This window comes from Boleophthalmus pectinirostris, unplaced genomic scaffold (assembly GCF_026225935.1).
Source record: "Boleophthalmus pectinirostris isolate CB_2022bp ecotype Guang Dong unplaced genomic scaffold, ASM2622593v1 HiC_scaffold_17, whole genome shotgun sequence".
In the NCBI taxonomy this organism is placed as follows: domain Eukaryota; kingdom Metazoa; phylum Chordata; class Actinopteri; order Gobiiformes; family Gobiidae; genus Boleophthalmus; species Boleophthalmus pectinirostris.
This window is the reverse complement of record NW_026571115.1, coordinates 12,495,425-12,518,514: the sequence shown is the minus strand read 5'-3', so window position 1 is coordinate 12,518,514 and position 23,090 is coordinate 12,495,425. Positions and strand designations below refer to the sequence as shown.

At 36.3% G+C, this 23,090-nt stretch overlaps 1 protein-coding gene and 1 pseudogene across 1 annotated transcript in view; both read left to right on the top strand.

The window, feature by feature from the left end:
* asic2 (acid-sensing (proton-gated) ion channel 2) overlaps positions 1–23,090 on the top strand; it is a 673,491-nt gene that overhangs the window by 638,711 nt on the left and 11,690 nt on the right. Inside the window, exons 5-8 of the mRNA XM_055152913.1 lie at positions 3,246–3,396; positions 6,439–6,495; positions 18,577–18,730; positions 21,548–21,639. Coding sequence (XP_055008888.1) covers positions 3,246–3,396; positions 6,439–6,495; positions 18,577–18,730; positions 21,548–21,639 — 454 coding nt within the window. The remainder of the gene's footprint in view (positions 1–3,245; positions 3,397–6,438; positions 6,496–18,576; positions 18,731–21,547; positions 21,640–23,090) is intronic.
* Positions 11,166–11,282, top strand: LOC129408803 (5S ribosomal RNA; annotated as a pseudogene).

The following is a 23,090-nucleotide window of genomic DNA, read 5'->3' as shown; positions in this document are numbered from 1 at the left end:
CGGTGTACCTCACCTGTTTGTAGGTCCGGGTATCACTGAGAAGCTGCTGATATGATACATATACATACCCTGATACGATTTTTCGATACGCTGCACTTTTGATTCAATACGATTCGATATGATATATTTCAAATTGATTCGATACGGTTCAGTAAAAAACAAAGCCTAAATCATGGAGTGTAGTTAATGAAGTTAATATGAAAAATACCCATTTTACTCAAAACAGTGAGTATGTCTAATGTGCTGCATAAACAATTTTCCTTTCTCCAAACACGCAACACAATTATTGCTCTTTCACAAAATAATTTTGTAAAATATACCAAAAAAAATACAAAAAACACCCTTGACAATATATTAATACAACAGCCCACAATATCAATACAGTATCATGAAATTAAATGATACGATATATCGATATTTCAATATTTTTGCACACCCCTACCTGTTTGTCTCCATACTAATACTGTACTGTGGAACATTCCAGGCAAAGACATCTCCATGGAGACACGTGTGATATCAGAAAAGTTACTTAGTGCATATTTAAACTGCATACTATTTTGAGTTTTTTCAGTTGCTTGATCGATTGGTTGCAGTAGTACCCAAGAGGGAAGACTATTTCCTCTATAGTTTCTACCATCACTGATTCACATAAAAGCATTCTCTTTCTCCTCCATTAACCTGCCATGTGTTTTGCTTTGCCCCAGCTCTATCGCAGCAGCAAAAGCATCCGCCTCCTCAGCCTATCCACGTTGTCCTCCTCTTCACCAAACACACTCTAGTCCAGGGGTCTCCAACCTGTAGCTTGGAAGCTACTGGTAGCTGCCAAGGGATTTCTGAATTACATGGATAAGTTAAATCTGATTAATTAAATGCCTTTTACCATTGTACATGTATCATTTTTATTTCTAACTTTGTACTCTAATAAATGGATAATGGTTTATGTTTTATAGGCGTCTAATTGTACCTCATCTAAGGCTCACCATGGCTCTTACACAATATATGCTCAATTTCTTATGACTAGTCAATCCGTGTATCATTGGTTCATTCATTTTTCCAAATAAAACCAACAAATAAGAAAACGAAAAAAACAATTAACAACAACTATTTACTTCATTATTTGTCTACAAAACCAAAATGAAAAAAACGGATTATGATTAGTTTTTTCAGTTTTCGATTTTGTGTTTAAATGAATAATGGAAAAAATGGATAACGGTCGTTCTCTGGCACTTTTGAAAAAAGATTGGAGACCCCTATTCTGGTCCTATTAAAAATATTTTCTTTAAAGTTACATTGTGTAACTTTTCTGGTGGAATCCGTCATATTCTTTTCTGTTATTGCTTTGTCTGGAATGTTTCACAGTACGGTATTAAACTTTTCTATCTTCATGGAGACCAAACCAGACCAAGTTACAGGTCAGGTAGAAATAAGCAGGTGACGCACCCCCAACCAAAAAGTTACCTCTTTAACACCTCTTTCCCATACTCACTCTACAATATTTTAGTTTTGATTTTTATTTTACCTAATAGTATATCATGCAGTCCAAAGTCAACAGTTTGAGCAAAGTCTTGGCGAAGAGTTGCTCCTCCAGAAAATCTGAAATAGATCATCCTGTGACAGAAACCACTGGGTGTTTGGGCCCAACTAACGAGCAACAGTGCGGCCAATTTCTACCTGGCAGGATGCACTGTTTTGCTGGGGCACTGGCTCAGATATTCGGCCTCATTTGGGGAGCCAGCAGACGACAATAGAGGGAGCAGAGTGTAGAGAAGATGGCGAGTGGCTGGTGATGGATCCTGGAGCATGGCGAGGCGTTCAGGGGCAGATGGGACTTCACAGCACTCAACACAGGTGTCCCTTTCATCCGTCATGCTCGGAACCAGGAACAAAAGACAACAAAGGGTGAAGAGTAGAGCTGTGAAATGTTCCAAATGATCCTAAAACTACAATATTGTTGAGCCATGATCTGTTAACAAGAAAATACTGCTAACTAAACACTTGGACAATAAGCACTATGTAACTTTTCTACTACTGTTTGCCTGGTAAATCCAAAATGATGTCTATGTTTTTTATGTCAGTGTGGTCCCCTCGCTCTCCGCTGCATCTGAATTCTGGTCAAATGTTCAACATCCAATCAGATTAGTTTTTTTCAGTGACGCGTGTGAAACGAAGGAGCTTATTGGTCATTTCACCTCATTGATTCTGCAGGAATACACAGTGTTTTTCAGCCCATTGTTTTTCTTTATTTTTCCAATGCGGGGAGACCATGCGTGTCCCTGATTGGTTAATACACTTGTCAGTCACAGACATTTGAAAACGGAGGAGACTCACCGGTGACCAGACTCACATCTTCGTAAAGCAGGCGTGTCAAATTCAAATTCACAGAGGGTCAAAATTAAAAACTGGGACTAAGCCGTGGGCTAGACTAGATATTTATTGTAGAATTTCAACAACATCTGCATGTTTTCTCTTCTTTCAAGATATGTAATGTTAAAGCTTTTCTTATTAAATAGATAAATAGTTTTGCTTAACATTGAATTCAGAACAAGCAGAATATAAAATAAAAACAAAATTTTAAATAATGTCTCTATAGCCTATGTGTAACCAGCAGGCCAGATCTAATACATAGTTGATATGATCTCGAGGGCCAAATATAATTATGTCGTGGGCCAAATTTGTCCCCCGGGCCTGATTTTGACATGTCTGTTATAAAGAAGTGAAGGAGTGTGTGGTCCTAACTTTTCATCATTCTGAAACCCATGGATCGGCAATCATAGTAACACAGTGCACCTCCAAGTAACTGACAGTACTGTGACCCGTCTATAATTATTGTATGTTAATTGTCTCACAGGCTGAAGTCAAAGCTATAATATTTTTACACTTACCAATACACCAAAACAATATTTTACTTTTTAAATCGCTGGAGGAGGTTTTTCGATGTGAGAAAGCCCTTTATGTGGCAGTTATATGAATAAAAGTCCAAAAGTGCTTACCTCTGTGCCTGAGAAGTTTAAGCACCCTCCACTGAGATCTTGTGACTCCAGTTCTTGGCCCGTCCAATTACAACACCACTGCCACTACCTGCTCTCTGCACATTTTAAAGTGTGTTTGTCCCGATAAGGCCCAAAGTTGTAAACATTAGTTACAGATATAGCCCTGTAATATTGAGGTTGCAGTATTTCCACTCTTGACAGCAGAAATTGCCTTGTTATTGTGAGTTTGTGAGTGACTGTGGTGCTTGGTTGCAGCTGACCTACCTGCCGCCGCCCTGGGGAGAGTGTGAATGGAGAGCTCTGGAGTCGGGCTTCTTCCAGGTGTACAGTGTGACGGCCTGCAGGATCGACTGTGAGACGCGCTACATCGTTGAGAACTGCAACTGCAGAATGGTGCACATGCCCGGTGAGTCTATGCTCTGTACACACAAACTAAACAAGAATATATCAGGGTAAACTAGGGTTAAACCAGGGCAAGAAAGTACACATTTGTTTTCCTTAGACTTAGACTTAAACAAACTTTTTTGATCCTCAAGGAAAATTATTTGGACACTGTTTTACATGTTTTTATATTGTGTTGATTTTAATGTGAAGCACTTTGGTCACTTTGAGTTTTGTAAAGGGCTCTAGAAATAAAGACTGATTGACTGAAATATACCATAATTTCCAGACAATAAGCCGCTAATTTTTTCTCACACTTTGTACTCTGCGGCTTATAAAACAATGCGGCGAATATATGGACGGATTCTTTGTTTGGCACATCGTCCATTCATGTTCTATCTGTGTGATTAACACATGGATCTTAAGTTAAAATGAAGATACTACACTAGCTAGCGATATTGTCAGCACACTCAAATAGTTTATCTCCGTGTGATGAAATAAATTATGATGCTAAATTAACATTAGGGTATACGTCTTATCTGTATGCGTAAATGACGATAAGAAACATCTCAAACTTCAGTAACCGGACATCCACTCATACCTGATTGATAGAACTATCTCTGCTCCTGGGAGAGGCTGAAATTTGCTGAAATCCTATAAGACACTGACATGATACAAGACAGAACAGCAGCTCTTTCTGCAGGAGACATGTGCAGTAGAAGAAGAAGAAATGCAGATGACGCATCTTTTAAATTAACGGCAATTGATGTGTCTGTCGAAGAAGGAAATCGAGCTGCTGCACATGAGCTCATCAGTGAGTCAATGTTGAGATTTTGGCGACAGCAGCGTGACAAAGTGACTCAAAACGACAAAAATTTTCAGAGGCAATAAAAGTAGATGGCCCAAACTTGAAAACGTTCTTGAAAATGTGGAAACCTGCAGCTTATATTCAGCTGAGGCCTATATATGTACAACTTTAAAATGTTGTTCAAATTTAGTTGATGCGCTCAATAGTCTGGAAAATACGGTAATAACAAAGAGCAAAACTATAAATGGCAATAACACATTCAAAATAAGTAGCAAAAAATGTGTATATGTACAAGAAAAATAAAAATATAGAGCTGTAGTTTTATATTTTGGCTATATACAAGAGGTAATGAGAAATAGTGCAAAGATTAACTGATTTAAAAATTACGGTACCAATAAGGTATTTCAAAAATGTACCATAATTCAGAAAACTGCAGAATCGCTTTTTTTACACAATGATCAATACTTTTCAAGACCTCAGTCCGTTTTAATGTATTTGTTTTTGGTATCTATCCACCCATCTTTTTTGTTTACATTTTTATTTATTTGTCAAGGAAAATCCATTTTGATCAGGGCAGTCTTTTTTTAGCCTGCTTCAACCAAGACAGGTTATGAATTAAAATCTATGGACACAAAATGAATTTAAGATCTATTCAAACTTAAGTGAAACCCAAATGTGAGTTGCAAGCTGCAGCCTGGAGCTCCTCTCATAAATACTCCAAACTCAGAGGTGTACATTCGTTAGCTGGTGTTTTCATCGAGGTTGCAAGGCTTTATGGGAGATTAAATGCTCTAGCGAGACCTCATATTGATATGACCAATCAATAGTGGATTAAGTGTTGTGATCTGAAAAGCCCCAGGATTACAGTTCTGGCAGTAAAGGCAGGAGGGCCACAGAAGTATCTTGGTTGCAGTTTTCATTTCCAGTATTTATACATTATTGATATGATTTTATATAGTTACAGGAGGGGTATTGTGCTAAATTAACATTTTTGAGCCTGTTATAAAGTTGTTCCCTTATCAAAAATATGCCTGAAGTTTCAGTTTCAGTGATCTTGCGGTCTCTCATATTTCAATTCTCTTTACAGTAAAAAGAGGGTTCAAGAGGGTTTACAGTGAAAGGAAATCAATTTTTTTTAACATGCCGTTTTTGATGAATATAGCATTTTCAAACTAACAAAAGGCAACATGGTGATGTAAATATTTTATGTCTTCATACCCCATAGACATAAATACCTCACTGTGCATATGACGTATTCATGTTTTCTAATTAGTACAGTACTTGGTTTGGTCGGATAGTACATGTGGTAAATACTTCTCATAGTTCTACATCAGTGACAATAGAAAATACAGGTAACATGGGTCTTAAAACTGAATCCTTCTACCTATGACATCAACACTGAACATTCCAGTCTAATTCTAACTATAATGCAACTTAGACCATTTTGGCCATTGTTAACATTATGGTTTCTAGGTAACAAGTTACCTCCATAGCAAACCACTTTAAACCGTGTTTTTCCATTCCCATTCATTCAGTAAAAAGGAAAAAAAAAAAAAAAAAAAAAAAAAAAAAAAAGCTAGACTTCTGACAAGACAAAGTGAATTTACAAAAAAAAAAAATTTGCTCTTCTGATTTTTTTTCTGTTTAAATTTGTTTTCATTATTATTATTATTATTATTATTATTATTATTATATTATTATTTTTTTTTTTTTTTTTTATTTTATTTATTTATTTATTTTTTTTGCATGTTGTTTAGGAACAGTTTAGGATTTTGGTTAGGTTTGCTAATTTTAGCAAAAACTGAGCTGTATTTTTTTTAGACAAAAGAACATTTTGAATAAAGTTATTAGTTAAGTGTATTTAACAAAAATACTGTCTCGCTGAACCTTAATATTTCCTGTAATTACTTCTGTTGATTATAAAATTAACTCACTCTCAAGGAAAAGACAGCAGCAGGTAGATAGCTTTGATTGACATGGAACGCTAAGCCCTGGACGCGGAGAACTTGAGTCAAAGAGTCATGTTTTCCATGTCCAACCAGAAAATAAAATAATGAACTTCACCAAAATTGGGATGAGAGTACATTTTTGATACTGGTTGGTCACCCAGGTATAGATTTACTGACAGCACTAATACGTGTACACAAACGCACGTGTCTGTCTGTACTCATTTACTTATAACCTTTGACAGTTTTGTGTTTGTTTTGTTTTTGTCACTGTGTGGTGTGCTTAAACTGTGTATCTCTGATGTGTGTGCAGGTGATGCTTCATACTGCACACCGGAGCAGTACAAGGACTGTGCAGAACCAGCTCTGGGTAAGTCCTCCCTCTCTCTCGTGTTTTTCAGTCATGGTTCACTGTCGCCCAAATAAGGATTATGTTTCCTGTCTGGATAAAGCTTATAGAGTTAAACCTGCCTTAAAAAGAGGAATACGGGTGCAGACACATGTGTAATCTCAGACAGGATTTACTTAAAAAAGAGAAAACACTGATTGCTAGTATTTGCATGTGGAAAAGTACACGTATAAGAAGGTTGTGGGTTTGATCCTCAGGAGAGAGTTAAGCCTACAGGTCTTTTAACATGTTACAGTGGATTTCCATTGTGCCCAATCACATGCTATTAACAATAAAAAACATTATATTGTAATTGGTTATATAGGTCACCATACTTAAAAGTCCTACAGTATATGATACAAAATTGACTCTTGTGAACTTTAAGTCATGTTAGAATGTTGTTAGCTCCTCAAAAACATACCTGGAGTTGTGTTTTGTTTCATTTGAGTAAAAGTTTATTACTAGTCTGTAGGGATGTAACAATAATCGAAATATCGTGATACAGTATTGTCAAAAGTCTCACAATAATATCGAAAGCTGTCACAGTATATCAAATTATAAGTTCCTTTGCTTAAATGCATTGTTCTTTAGTAGGAACAGCTAATAAACATCAGGAACTTCATATCCCATGATTCATTTCAGCACAGACAACATGAAGAAATATGGTTTTACTTTAATTCTTGAGATTCTGACAGTAATAATTCACACCAAAATCTTGTCAAGGTATTTTAAAAGCACAAAAGTGTCCTATCTACAAATTACATATTTGCCACTCCAAAATATTGCAATAAATATCGTACCTTGAGAAGCATATTGTGATAATATCGTACCGAGAGTTTTGGATATCCCTGTTAGTCTGTCTACATCTCCAGTCTCAAAATGCTTTAGTTCAATAGAGTTCGGCAGCTCCAGGGCCAAAATTGTCCAAATAATTCTAGTGAAGGTGTATGGAGAACAGAGTGAAGCACCTTTACTACCACATGACATCACAAGGTGGACCGGTGTGTTCTGTTAGAGAAGAACTCTAAATATGCAGGGTTTGTGTGTTAAATGTGAGTGAGTCCATGTATGTTTTTGATGAAGAAACAACATTATAACATAAATCAGAAAATAGCCTAATATCAGTGTATCAAATGTATCTTTCTTTGCACTAGTGGGGAACTTTTAATCATTTTTGTTGCACTTTTTGTTGCTCTATTAACTAGACTCAAATAAGACAAGGACTCATAAGGGTAAAGCTCTATTTATTGCAGGCGGCTCATATTTTATAATACAGTTCGTTTAGAATAGGCTTGGAGTGTTCAATATTATTGTTTATCTTTCCTCTCTTGTCCTTCAAAATGTGTTTTTCCGACAGGCCTAGTTGCAAGTTACTTCAAGTGGCTACTCCAGGTGCCCGAGAAATTACACTTTCTATTCTGGCACCATCTCGAATACAAGGACTTTAAAAATGGTTTTGCCAGTACAAGGCCAAAGCCACAGTGACAGCAAACCAACAGCCATTGTAACTCAGATTTCTCTTTCATCTAATTTACTGAGCACCAGGCTCATTGAGATTTTTACATCCTTCATAAAACTGCGTACTACAAGACACTTTTACTTCAAATTGGCTATACTGTTAACTTTGACACAGTTTTAAACATCTGTGGTTTAATAGTAGATCTAGAATTAGTTATTTATATCTTTTTATTTTTACTGCTTTTTACATTTTAGATACACACAGAAGACATCAAATATATGAAGCGAGATATATGGAATTATGCAGTAAAGAAGAAAAAAGTTACTACTAAATTAAGTTAATAGGAACCTTTTACCTTTAATTCAGTAAAATTGGTCAGTTCCAGGGCCAAACTTGTTCAAATGATTCTAGTAAATCATCAATCATCAAGCTAAAAAAGTGCATGGAGTTTAAAAACACAGTGGAGCACTTCCTGTATTATCACAAGGTGGAACAGAGTGTGTTCTGTTTGAGAGAAGAATTCAGCCTAAATATGCAGAAGACAACAAATATATGAAGCAAGATATATGGAATTATTTAATACAGAAAAAAGTTAGTACTAAATAAATATTATCAGCAAAGCAAAGGGTGACTGCTTTGACAATTTGAATATAAACTATAACTATAAAAAATATTTAGTGTATTATTTAACTTTGTGTCTTTGCTAAATAATTCTGTTTATCTTTCTTCATATACTTGAAGTGTTCTGTTTGTCTTCATCTTATTCCAGAAATTGCCATGTGCGCCGCCATCATCCTTCAGGTTGTATTATTTTGTATGGAGCAGTTAAAGGGACAGTTCGGAATTTTGGACATAGGGCCTCATTTCCTAGTGATCCAGAGTGTTGGAGATGTGTGGAGACACTTTTTTTAAAAAATATTTCATCCAGTCCATGTATTTGTGGAGGCTGCTGAAGCTAGGCTAGTGCATGTCAATGGCTATAGTTAGCCTGCCACTAAAAACAGTCTTCCCCACTTCACAAAACACCTGAAGCAAAACTATTATTAAGCCAGAATACTGATGTGAATGTCTGTGTGGATATAATAATTTTAGAGGTAAAAATAACCTTGCATTTGAAGGATTTATATCTGAGCAGCAGCAGCAAGTTGTACTTCCTGATAGAAAGCTTGGCAGCGGCGGACTGATATGAGAAAGTAATCTCTCAACATGTAATGATTCATGCGATTCATGTTAGATTTATTTCAGACATTATTCTATCAACACAGACATTCACATCGACAGTCTGGCATAATAATTGTATTGCTTCGGGTGTTTTGTGGAGTGGGTAAGACTGTTTTTAGTGGCAGGCTAACTAAGGCCATTGACATGTGTAGCCCATCTATGTAATATATTTTGATGAAATGTTAAATTATGTAGTATTTATCAATTACAGTATATGCACTGTTAATTTATTAAATTTGAATGTAATTAATACACTGTAGCATCGAGAGCAGCCAGGAAATGCGTGGTGCCGATAGTTGGGGGTCCAGCTATAAAAGTAGGTCAGACACGCCCATCCAGTTGTTGTGAGTGTGGCCTGCGCTCAGGTGTTGTGGCCCTGCGTGCCTCGCATGTATTGAACCGCTTGGATAAAATAAACGTTGCAAAACGGAACTATTTGCCTGGATTATTTAAGGGTGCAACACATGCACTAGCCTAGCACCAGCGACCTCTGCAAATACAAGGACTGGATGGAATATTTTAAAAAGTGTCTCCACACGTCTTCAACACTCTGGCTCACTAGGAAATGAGGCCCTATGTCCAAAATTCCAAATTGTCCTTTTAAATATGGACTATAAAGCCGTTTTAAGCCTCCCAGAGAGTACACTGAGCATTTTACACAAATGAACCGACTTTATGTCATATTTAAGATGCAAAACGTTTCCCAAATTCTCCATTTAACCAGAACAATGAATGAGGTGTGTCCAAATTTTTGACTGGAGTGGAGTGTACATATTCATTTATATATACTGATTTCTTTTTCCTACTCAACAAAAGCAGCATGGATATTACATGAGTGGTCATATTTATTGTTTAGTTCTCTGTAGCTTTGTATCCACCATCCTCTGCTTAATTTAAAGAGGATATTTGAAAAGCTGATTTGATAATCCCAATAATCCTTCAATCTTTCTTCTATCTATGTCCTTATAATGGGGTTAGAACACGTCTGTCTGAAGAGTGCAAAATCATGTGTCGAGATGATTTATTAAAAGCACAGGGGCCATCTTAATATTTCCTGGTTGTGTGCCAAGACCTCATCAAGTATGTAACGGGCACAGACACATGCGTTAGAGTTCAATTTACTGGATGGATGGGCAGACAGATCGTAGGGCTGTACTCTGAACTCGAGTGAATTAAACACCATGTCGCTGGATTCAGGGAGATTCAAATCACAGTTCGTATAGTGTTAGAGTATTTTTTGTCACCTTAAGTTTGCAATATTGATTCTAGTGTTTGGATTTCTTAGTGGACTTTACAGACTCTCCCCTGCAGTAAAATGGTGTTTGTCTCCATGGAAACAAATAAGTTATACAAACATAAATTATTGGTCTGTCTACTCTTGAAAAACTGAAAACATCAAAAGCATGCTTGTCAAAAAAGACTTGAATTTTCCATAAATTATCACCAGACTCGTTATAAGCATTTCTGCCATCAAATTGTGTTTGTTTCAACTAAGTGCTCATATTAGCATGTCGAGCATGTTGCTAAAATGCTAGATTTAGATTTTGTTCTCTGGTAATTCTTGGCAGTTAGAAAGTGGAATGAAATGTGTGGTTCTATGGCCATTATTTTAAGTTCTATGATTTTATGACATGAAATGACAGTGGCAAAGATATTCAAGAAAAGCCTGTTTAAAGACCTGTTACAAACAATGCCTACAATGCATGCAAACATGTGTGCCCATTAACTTAGGCGGTATCCACACTAGTAAGTAATCGAATCGTTTTTGTTGTGGATGCAGTGTTCGTCCTCACTAATCCAATGGAAAATGTCTCCTGAGACAGAACAATCTGGTGCCGCCAGCTCCCACGAATTCATCTGAGTAAGGATCTGATAAGGCATTGTGTGGACGCCTGAAAATGCTGATATGCTGATGTAGGTCTATGTACTGCAAGGTAGCTAATTCTCCACCAAAACGCTATGAGAGTAGAATATATGTGGCCATACCATCTTGTCAAAGCCTGATCCCGTCAGATCTCAGAAGCTCAGCAGGCCGGGCCTGGGTAGTACTTGGTTGGGAGACCACAAGGAATTCCAGGTGCCACAGTCGGGCGCCAGTGGCAAAAAACTGCTGTTGTGTCCTTAGGCAAGACACTTCACCCACATTGCCTAGTATGAAAGTGGTGTAAGCGTGAGTGATGGTGGTGGTCGGAGGGGCCGATGGCGCAGATTGGCAGCCTCGCTTCCGTCAGTCTGCCCCATGGCAGCTGTGGCTACAGTGGTAGCTTACCACCACTGAGTGTGGAGTGACTGAATAATGAACTGTAAAGTGCTTTGGGTATCTTGAAAGGTGCTATATAAATGCAATCAATCAATCAATATATTTATATATACGGTCTATGCGTATGACCTGCAGACGTATAATCTCTGAAAAGTTTCACATGAATCATCTCCAGCTCGATAGAAGCACAGAAGAGACTCACCATTAGCAGAACACCCCTCTGTCACAGAAAGAACACATGTATTCCTCTGAGTCGTGTCCTTTAGTCCGACAGAAGCTGAACTGCGTCAGCGCACAATAGGGAGCTGTTTTTTGAGCACTTTGTTTATGCAAATTAGTGACATGTGTGGACGCAGAAACGACGTGTGTGGACGCAGATCGTTTCCAATACAGTGGAACATGGATTCATTTCAGTGTAAACAGGGTCTTAGATGGAGTTTCTAAACTTATGTCTACAATTGGAAAACCATTTCTAAGTCCCCCCTGTTCTCAGCAATGTAGAACGAGTCCAGTGATGGTTTATAGACTTAAAAACGATTTTTGCTGTGGTGCAACAATCCAGACATTTTTGAGTATTCAGAAAAGATTACTTTGGATTAATGTATGAAACAAGTGTTCACAGTTGGTGTAACTTGAATCATTAACACTTGTAATATACTATTGTATATTGTATATAGGAATTCTTCCAAAAAGTAATTTGTAATTGCCTTTATTGTGAGGAAACGGCAAAAGTGAAATGATCCTATACACACTGTAGCCTGGACCCACCAATATAAAGAAATCTGATTTTCTGTAGCCACGACAACAGATTTCAAACACTGCAAAGTCTGATTTAGTCTTTTCCTTCAAAAATGACGTTTCTTTAAAGCGACAGCTGCATCTGTTGCCAGCACACAGCTCATTTATCATGTCTGCTTTTGAGAAAACAAAGAATCTTTATAATGACAAAGCAAACAGAAAATACAATTATATTACTCTGTTTCTGAAACAATATGAGCAAACTTGTCAAAACTGTCATAGATGCTGTATGGTGACATTTTTCTTCCTGTCACAACATATTTACTCAGTCTGGGGATAAAACTATGGGGATAATCCGGCCAGTCATGTTCCAGACACCTTAAGCCTAACACTATCCACCTCTTCGGAAGTTGCCACAGGCAACGCTATAATTTGTGGCCCTTTTTTCAGTTGTGTGATTTTGCATAAAGTTGCATAAGTTCTATTCATGCGTTTCAGCGTCCTGTTTTCCAATGAGTTTCAGAATGGTGAAAATGATAACCGTTGCCGTAGCGATGAACAACTGAAAACAAAATATTATATATTTTCAATAAGAAAAAGTCCCATTCAAAAGATGTTACCTTTGACAAGAAGCTGAAACCCATAATATGCAGTATTTTGAAGATGTTTTCTCATTCAAAAGATATATTGATACTTTGCGGTGCCATAATGCTGGGGGTGTCCTACATGTACCTCTAATGGTGGTTACTAAGGTGACACAATGCACACATTAGCAAACACTGCCAAAAAATATTTTAAGATCTATTTGAAAATGTGATCAATACCATCGATCATGGTCCTGTTTAGGTGTTTGATTTTCAACAGAAAGGTGAGAGTGTCTAATAGAAAAACTGATGGCTAATTGTATTATGCTGCATTTTATTGTGCTCAGGACTCAGGGAAAACTGACCTCCACCTCGAGAAAGTGCAATGGAACGGCCAATCAAGTCAATGTTCTGAGAAACAAATTCGGGCTAGATCTGCGGGCTACATATATATATATACACACAGATTTGTTACATTACAAACTTTTTTTTTTCTGACCGTGGAAGTTGCAGCCATTTTATGTTAAGTTTAAGTTAACATTAAAAAATTGCTAACAGGAAGCAAGTAGGATACAAAAGATAAAGAATGAATAGCAGTTTGTCCCATACCACCCAAAATAGCTCATCCAAATTGACTAAGGAAATTGTTTTAAATTGTTTGAACATATCAATTTAGCATTATTTTGAACTGTAATTGAAAAAGAAATAAAAATATCTTTTTATAGACTTGGAAAATAAATCAAGCAGGCAAAAGAAATTGACTATATTCAAAACCTGTAGTTTTCAGGCTTTAATATTGACTAAAAACAATATTTTGTTTCACAATGGACAAATTATAATATAACTAAAATCACTTTTATAATTTCACATTTAAATTAAAGCTGCTAAGGCTTAAGTTTTGAAGATGATTATAAATGTTTGGATTCAAATTAAACTGAGGGAAAATTAAATGAGAGATGGCAGTGTAAATACCAGACCTGGTGCAAATCTTGTACAGAGTTTATAATTACAGCACAGCAAAAAGAATGGTGTATTTTTATAATCTAAATGTAATCCTTTGATTCCATTATAAATAAATGGTTAACACTTTATTATAACTTTGAACAGCCTTAAAAGTGCCTTGGACAAAGATTTTTCAATGAACAGTGTACAAAGCTTTTTTTTAAGAATGAGTCCGACTTGGAGCTGCTTGATAAACCTTAAACTAAACCCTTTACTGAACCTGAATCATTTTAAAGGTGCACTGTGTAACTTTTCTGGTGGAGAATTCAGAACCTGCTTCTCTGTGTGATGCTAACTGTAAGCACTGCTCTATCTGAGCACGATCTGACCAGAAATAACTGACAGATGAGCTGATTTGTGCAGTTTACAGGTCTGTCACATGACAACTACAGTCACAAGCTAGTTTTATGTGACATTAGCCAACAGTTTTTCAGTTAGTCACTTTTGTTGAAAGTCAAACTCCTAAACAGGACCATGAACGCTTGTATTAACCACAGGCTCCTGAAAATGTGCTGTTTAAATACATGTTGTATTTGAGTTTTCAGATGATCTTAAAGCTTATTTGGCAGTGTTTGCTAACTGGTGAACATTTCACCAATACACATACATGTAGCACACCTCCAGCGACACCCAGGTAGAGGTCCCTCGAGGGAATCCTCTTGCCCAGAGCGGCCGTCCCTTGCCTGCTGAGTTGAATCCCCAGACTGCGAAGACCCCACCCATTTACCTCTTAATGGTTTCACGTCCTCTTGAACTCTCTTCAAAGTTCTTTTCAACTTTCTCTTACGGTGCTTGTCAACTATTGGTCTCATGCCGATATTTAGCCTTAGATGGGGTTTACCACCAAAAAGTTAGCAAAGTTACGGTAGAGTATCTAAGAGTACCTATGTAAAGTAAGGTATTACTTTTAAAAGAAGTAACGAGTAATGAGCAAACACTACTTTTTAGTAACTTCCCCAACACTAATGCATAAGGCATATTAAGATTATGTGCATTACCTGTAAATGTAAATTAATAGGAATTGCCTCTCCTGCCTGGATATACCGTAGCTTGCCTCACTTGTATAGAGGATTGGAAATTGAAATATCAGTTGCTGACAAAAGTGAAAAGATTGAAGAAAGAAGTGAATCATTTGGCATGCACTGGGCAGCTCCTGTGCATCCAGTAGCCCCATTTGAATAAAAATACGAGAGCACTGAGGGGCCATATTGGATTTCCTGTCTCAATTATGTGACAGTTTGGTCTGTTTGGCTCTTACAGCGCCACAGGGGACAGGGACCTAATGCTGTGAGATCTGCAGCATGGAGCCAGAGTCAACACAACCTCTGCAAAAACACTCAGAGCATTAACTTATCCTTGTATTTGCATTTACAGACAAAGGGACAGTAGTAATAGTATTTAAAGTTGTAAGGATATTACTGTAAAAATGTGCATAGTTGTCACAGAAATAGAAGCCCTAGTATTAAAGGGGATTTAGACTTTGACTTAGACAAACTTAATTGATCCACAAGGGAAATTATTTGGACTTATCGTGTAAAATAAGCTTGTATGAGCTTCTAATAATTTTATAAGTGTTCTCTCATCACTCAACCACATATTCAAAGTTTGAGTAAACTTTTATTGCTCTGTATTCACGCCTTGACTGCTTAGAAAATTCTGGTTTACACCTACCCCCTATCCCCACCCACAGCTCTATACCTACTTATTTAAAAAAAATTCTGACAGTGGGTCATACATACAAAGTAAAAAAATAAAATAAAAAACATAATAATTTTTCAACAAAGAAAGCACATACATATAAAAATGCTGCTTGTTATGGAAAAATGCCACTGCTTGAGAAATGTTTAATGCCATACTAGGGAACATTCAAGACAAAGCAATAACATTTCTGTGACAAGTGGTGAATTCACCCGAAAGTTAACTTACATAGTTCATCTTTAAGTTATATGTCGAAAACATATGTCCCAAATAAACATACTAGTGATCACTGTAGTGGGTAAGTAGTAGTAGTAGTTGTTGTTGTAGTTGTAGTAATTGTTGTTGTAGTTGTAGTAGTAGTAGTTGTTGTAGTAGTTGTAGTTGTTGTAGTAATAGTTGTTGTAGTAGTTGTAGTTGTTGTAGTAATAGTTGTAGTAGTTGTTGTTGTAGCAGTTGTAGTAGTTGTTGTAGGTGTAGTTGTAGTAGTTGTTGTAGTTGTATTTGTTGTAGTAGTAGTAATTGTAGTAGTAGTTGTTGTTGTGGTAATAGTTGTAGTAGTTGTTGTTGTAGCAGTTGTAGCAGTTGTAGTAGTTGTTGTAGGTGTAGTTGTAGTAATTGTTGTAGTAGTAGTAGTTGAAGTAGTAGTAGTAGTAGTTGTTGTTGTAGTTGTAATAGTTGTAGTAGTTGTTGTTGTAGCAGTTGTAGTAGTTGTTGTAGCAGTTGTAGTAGTTGTTGTAGGTGTAGTTGTAGTAGTTGTAGTAGTAGTTATAGTAGTTGTAGCTGTAGTAGTAATAGTTGTAGCTGTAGTTATAGTTGTTGAAGTAGTAGCTGTAGTAGTTGTAGTACTAATTGTAGTAGTAATAGTTGTTGTTGTAGGTGTAGTAGTTGTTGTAGTAGTTGTAGTAGTTGTAGTTGCTAAAGGGCCCATGTTACACTTATGTTTACTGACGTATGTTATAATGTTGTTTCCTGATCACAAACAGACCTGGACTTGTGTTTTTGTTTCATTCACACATGTTTAACACACACTTCTTTCAAACAGAAAACAGTCTGTTCCACCTTGTGATGTCATGCAGTAGTACAGGAACTGCTCCACATATACACTAGAATCATAGCGAATTTCAATTTTCTCTATTCAACAAAAGATAAAAAGGAGATGTTAACTTATAAACTACAGCTTCATGACATCACAAGGTGGAACAGAGCATTTTGAGCTTTGGAGATTCAGACAACCAATAAAGGATTAACCAAACATATGTGAATGAAACAAAACACAATCCTCACAAGAGTTAATTTTGCGTAATATAGGACCATGAAAACAAAAACACATTAGTAGTAGACAATAGTATCACTGGGACAGATTTTCAGAACAGCCGGATCACATTAACTCCTACTTCTTCAGCATTAGGAGGAAAATGGTGAAAAGTTGGTCTGAAAGTGAGATTATAGCAGTTGGATTTCTTACTGGAGTTGCAAAGTCTGTGAGCGATGTGGTGTCTTTGATTAAGATTGTTTTGAAAAGTGGGTAGTTACCAAAAGAGAATAGCACATTTGACAAGAACAGTGGTCTCTTGGTGGTCTTACGGGCCTTGATTAAACCCAGTATCAAAGCACTTCTGTCTCTGCTAGTGAGCCAATGCGTCATTTAACTTTGTATCTTAATCTGCAAATGTGCTTGGTTCATCAGCAGGTGGGAATTTTGTACTTTTAAACTGTCTAATGGTCCCTAAAATTATCAAATTATCAAAACTACATTAGAATAAAAGGTATAAAATGTATTGTCTGCAGTAGTTGGCAGATCGACAAAAAAGTAACCATGGTAACCACATTTTATATGTATTGATATATTGTGGAAATAGTACTTTAATAGTTATAGTAATTGTAGTTATCATAAAAGTTATCTGTTAAATACCAAGGTTTTATTGATATAGTGCTTTTATTTTATTTTATTTTTTTCAACTTTGGCAAAGAGTTAAGAAAATGTAACTGTATGACTCTGTATATTTATATATTTTTTTAATGCGTAAATATCTTATAATACAGAGTGTCCTTTATTACAAATGCATTATTGAAATTTGGAATACGGGGTAGGAAAATACATGTTTTTAAAAATTCTACCTACTCCTCTTGAGCACCTCAGCCAGGGGAGTGGACGGGGTGGACAAAGGGGGCCCAGAATTGGACCCGCTTCCTATTAATTTATTTTAGAGAGGGACCTATGTGAGGTTTCTTGCTGCCAAATTTCTGTCGATGGGCCTGTACTTACTGTAATGTATGGAAAATGATGCTCAAATAAATAAAAATATACTAAAAGAAGAATAAATAACAACTTGTATAAGAAACAGTAGCGCTGGTCTGTTTAAATATGCATAGCTTTTCGTGAGATTATGGATTAAATTGCTAAAAAAAAAAAATATGTATAGGCACTAGGGTGTGATATAATGAAAGTAATTAGACTTATGGATTAGTTGAATATTGCTCATTAATCACGGAAAACTGGGGCAGGGTCTGTAAGTGTATGATCTTGACTGAGTTTATATTCATTTTTAATCTAAAAGTGTTGCTGGCATGAAATAACCATGGATTTAACTATAAGTGCTCAAAATATTGCAAAAGTATCGATATCGTGTTACTGACTGACACAAAAATCAATTTCCCAACACAGTCAGTGGATTACAATAACACTGACAAAAATGCTCTGCTTTTTCTAGAATATGTTAAATAAAGTTGATTTTATGAATGATTTTCCATATTATGTCTAAAATTTGCCTTTATTTAGTTCTGGTTTTGTCTCTGTTAAATTTTATTTTGAGTTTCACAAAATTAAAACATGTAATTTATTTATGCACATATATTTTTTTTATATATATATGAAATTACTGAGTCAAAAAGTATATTATAATATCTCAGTAATATTAATATTGCAGTTCCTTACAGCCAGATCACATTACCCTACTATATGAAACAAACCAACTCTTTAACTAACTAATTTCCCCTTTTCACCTTACCTCTTCTCACCTCCTCCCATTCCCCCCTCTCTCTCCTCTTCTACCCTCCCTCGCTCTCTCCATCCCATTTGCCCCCTGTCGTTTCTCCTATAGCCAAATTATCTGCGGTGGAGGGGAGCAGCTGTATGTGCCGAACTCCCTGTAACATGACGCGCTACAACAAAGAGCTGTCCATGGTCAAAATCCCCAGCAAGACCTCAGCACGCTACCTGCAGAAGAAGTTCAACAAGTCTGAGAAATACATCACGTGAGTCACATTTTCCAAGTTTAACATCTAACTGTACTGTCCAAACCCTGCTGCATCTGTACGTGTCACTGGCTCACTCGCCGGCCAATCAGACAACCAAACAAACACAAATCACCTCAATCATCTTATTGACATAGGCAGTTTATTTTTTTCTAATCTATTGTGTAATGAGGCAAAGGAAATATAAAAGGTTAATTAAAAAAACAGATGTTAAGCAATATAGTGCAGAAAGGCTTGAATCAGTATTTATTTTATTGTAACAGATGGACTGAGTTAAAGAGATTAAATGCAATGGGTCTAATCAGGCCTAATTCAGGGCCACTAAACTTGATGTGATAATAACTGGGCTTCTGTTTTGTATTACACAATCAGTATTCTATTCAAACAATAAATCTGTTTGAGGAGAGTAACACCCCTCAGGACAAAAGACTCAGATCCAAAGCATTATGAATAGAAACTATTATTTTGTCTTTGCTAGTGGTTTTATAACTACAATTCTTTGGGTTATTACATTCTTTTTTTTTTTTACTTTACACACAGAGAATCCGCTCAGAATGATTGAGCTTTCCAAATACCATGGATTTGGAGGAAAATCAGGTTAAATGTTAGATCCAAAAAGGTTTGTTCTTTTGACTTAAATTAAACAATAAAAGGTTCTATATACTTACTGTACTCTTATTTAACAGGTATAATAATCTACCACCATTTTAGGTATTCTTCTATACCTGTGGTAATTGCTAGAAACAAACCTTCAAATTTAAAAGCACTTTTGATTTGATTACCACTAAAATAGCTCTTACTTTACACTAAGACACTCACCAAACGAATAATTATTAAGGTAAATGAAACTAATTAATCTGTGCATTTCTTAATGGTGCATCTGAAAGAAAACACTGTTCTATGTTATTGTCTTTTACAGCTCTCTAAGCCACGTTTAATGAGCTTTTTAATTAAACTATTAACAGTCCCTGTTGTCAGAATATATGCTGACATTTTTGTGACTTTAACAGTGTGCTAAAGAAAGCAAATAGGTTTTCAAAGGGCTTGTCGTTTCTAATTAAGTTTTGTGAAGTTGTGAAATGGAGCTTTAATTATTAAGCTGAACATAAGAACGTTATTTTTGTGTCACTGCATAAAATGTTTTACACTCTTTTCTCAGTGAAACGAGAGAGACCCTTTTCTATAAAGGCGAATATTTCATGCATTTAATCTTCCCACTTCAAATGAACTATAACAAATGTAAAAAAAAATATTTATATATATACCAGTATCATTATTAGGAAGTTGTAATAAAAAGTAGGTCTAGAATAGAAGTAGATGTTGAAGTAGTACTGATAAGAAGTAGTAGCAGTAGTAGTATTAAGTAGCACTAGTAAGTAGTAGTACTTGTCAGTAGTTGCTGCAGTACTAGTAGCAGTAGTAAATGGTAAGTAGCAGTAATGTTATAAAGGAGGAAGTAGTAGTAGTAGTCCTACTAGTGGTAGTGATAGCTGTAGTAGTAAATAGTGATAAACAGTAAACAGTGTAAGTAGTATTAGTAGTAGAGCAGTGGTTGTAGTAATAGTAGCAGTAATAAATATTACAAACTAAGCAGCAGCAATAGAAGCAGTATAGAATCAAAATGATAGAAAAATAATTTGAATAATTAGGAATAAAAATACTAAATAGAAACTCTGAATAATAACAAGAAAAAAAAAATCAAATTAATAACAGTAGTTGTGGTAATAGTAGTAGTTTGAGTAGTTGGAGCATTACCAGTAGCAGTAGTATAGTGAGTAGAAGTAATGTAAGTATATTGAAGTAAGTAGCCAAGGTCATAGTAGTACTAGTAGTGAGTAGTAGTGATAGTTGTAAATAGTGGTAAGTATAAGTAGTACTAGTAGTGTAGTAGTTGTTGTAGTAATAGTAACAGTAGCAAGTATTATGAACTAAGTAGCAGCAGTAGTGTCAGTATCAGAAAAAAGTTCCCATTCTCACTGAACCAAAACCACAAACTAAAAACTTGAATAATTGTGAAGAAAAGTTGCAAATATAAACAACAAATAATAAGAATTAAAAATAAAATAAATAACAGTAGTAATAGTAATAGTACTAGTAGTAGTTTCAGAACTTGTTGCAGTTCTAATAGCAGTGGTAAGTAGTGAGTAGCAGTAGTAGAAGTAGTACTTGTGCTAAGAGTAGTGATAAGTACAAATAGTGGCAAATAGTAAACAGTGGTAGGTGTAAATAGTAATAGTAAGAAGTACCACAGTAGTTGAGTAGTAAGAGTTGCAGTAATAAGTATTACAAACTCAGTAGTAGCAGTATTAGAAAAAAAAGTTTTGTTGCCATTGTCACCGAAACAAATCTGCAAACTATATGTATATGTGTATGTGTATGTATAGTGAGAATACTGAAGTAAGTAGCAGTAGTAGTAGTAGTAGTAGCAGCAGTAGTAGTAGTAGTAAATAGAGGTAAATGGTAAACAGTGGTAGATGTAAGTAGTAGTAGTAAGCAGCAGAAAAAAGTTTTGTTGCCATTGTCAATGAACCAAATCCACAAACCAGAAACTTAAATAATTATGAATAAAAATCCCAAATATAAACTCTGAATAATAAGAATAACAATAAAACAGCCGTAGTAGCAGCAGTAGTATAGAAGCCTGTTGTAAAACTCTTGTATTTGTGCTCCAGACTGCGGTGAAACTCGTGAACGCCTCATTGTCTTAGCTGTTGCCGGTCCTCCCACACACGCCTGTGACAGACTGTGCCTCATTTTAGCGTCTGCCAAATGAACAGAGCGCAGTCCCTTTCATTATGTGTCATTTCTCTTCCTCAGAGACAACATCCTGGTGCTGGACGTGTTCTTCGAGGCTTTAAACTACGAGACCATCGAGCAGAAGAAGGCCTACGAAGTGGCAGGGCTGCTCGGTGTGTGTACTAACTCATACCACTCGGCTGTCTCATTCTGTTTGCGGCTCATTTATATTTAGACTAGACTTTGACTATTGATGCTTTGCAGTGGCATCGCACTGGGGGTGTTCTATATGCGTGGCTATTGGTGGGTTTTTCAGCGGTTACCATGGTGACACAGTGCACACATGAGCCACATTAGTCAGAAAAGTTTTTAAATAGTCTGAAAACTCAACTACAAAATGATTTAAACAAGGCATTTTCAGGAGGCTGTGATCAAAGCGAGTGTTCCCGGTCCTTTGTATTGTATTTGATTTTCAACTAAAAAAGTGAGCGTGACTAACAGAAAAACTGTTGGCTAATGCTAGATAGCCTGTGACTGTAATTTTATGTGTGAGAAACTCGTTTAACAGCACAAATCTGTTGTAGTTCCAATACGGTGACCAGATTTTCACAATTAAAAACTGGGACACATCTGGGTTGGGATGGTTGGTATAAATAAAACTGTGAGAAGAGCATTATCCATTCTGGACTCTTGGGGACTGTTGTTGCATTTATGGTCATTTTCAGGCATGGATTCTATATTTTAGCTAAACAAATGACAATACTTTTCCCTCTTTGCTGTTGGTAGAGATCAAATTGGTCAGAAATGGGAACAACTGGGACATTTTTGGTATAAAACTGAGACAAATCACTGGTTTTGTATAAGTCTGCTGGGACAGGGGACACGGGCTCAAAACTGGGACTGTCCTGGGTAAATAGTCTGGTCTGGTCACTTTAAGTTCCAACCAAGTTGGCTCTTTCTGATCAGTCTGTGATAAAGTAAAGCTCAGATTACATCTAACTTGAGTAACAGAGCTTCAGATAGAGTAGTGCTTTCAGTTAGCTTTACACCCCCAGGAATGTGGATGGTATCAGCTGCAAAGTATCAATAGCACATGACTTGAATGACCATGAAATTTCACCTGCTTGTCACCATGGAGATTTTATTGTTTACCTGGAATGTTCCACAGTATGGCATATTCTCTTATCTATATATAGCATTTATTCAACTTCAGCTGTTTTATTGCTAAGAAATTAGTAATACGGCCCTCCACAAAACTGACCCAGTAATGTCAACTGCTTGTCTCCATGGAGATAGATATTTATTGTGCCTCAACATTAGCATTTAGACATCTCTTTAAACACAGAAGTGTCCTCCACTGAGGTATTTTTCATTTTATTTGTGTACTTTTTAGCATGCTGTTAGTGACATTCACCTGCAGTTCCCAGTTCACTGTCTTATTTTTAAATATTTATTCATTTTAGCACGAGTCAGCAAAAACCACAGGGATAAAACTGGACAGGAAGTAGTGACGCTAACAGTGAGGTTGCCAGGCACAGAGCCTATTCTCCAGACCATCTATAACACTGTCCCAAGTGACTCAGCATGAGGTGACAGGCTTGTTAAAAATGTTTGCCCACTTGCT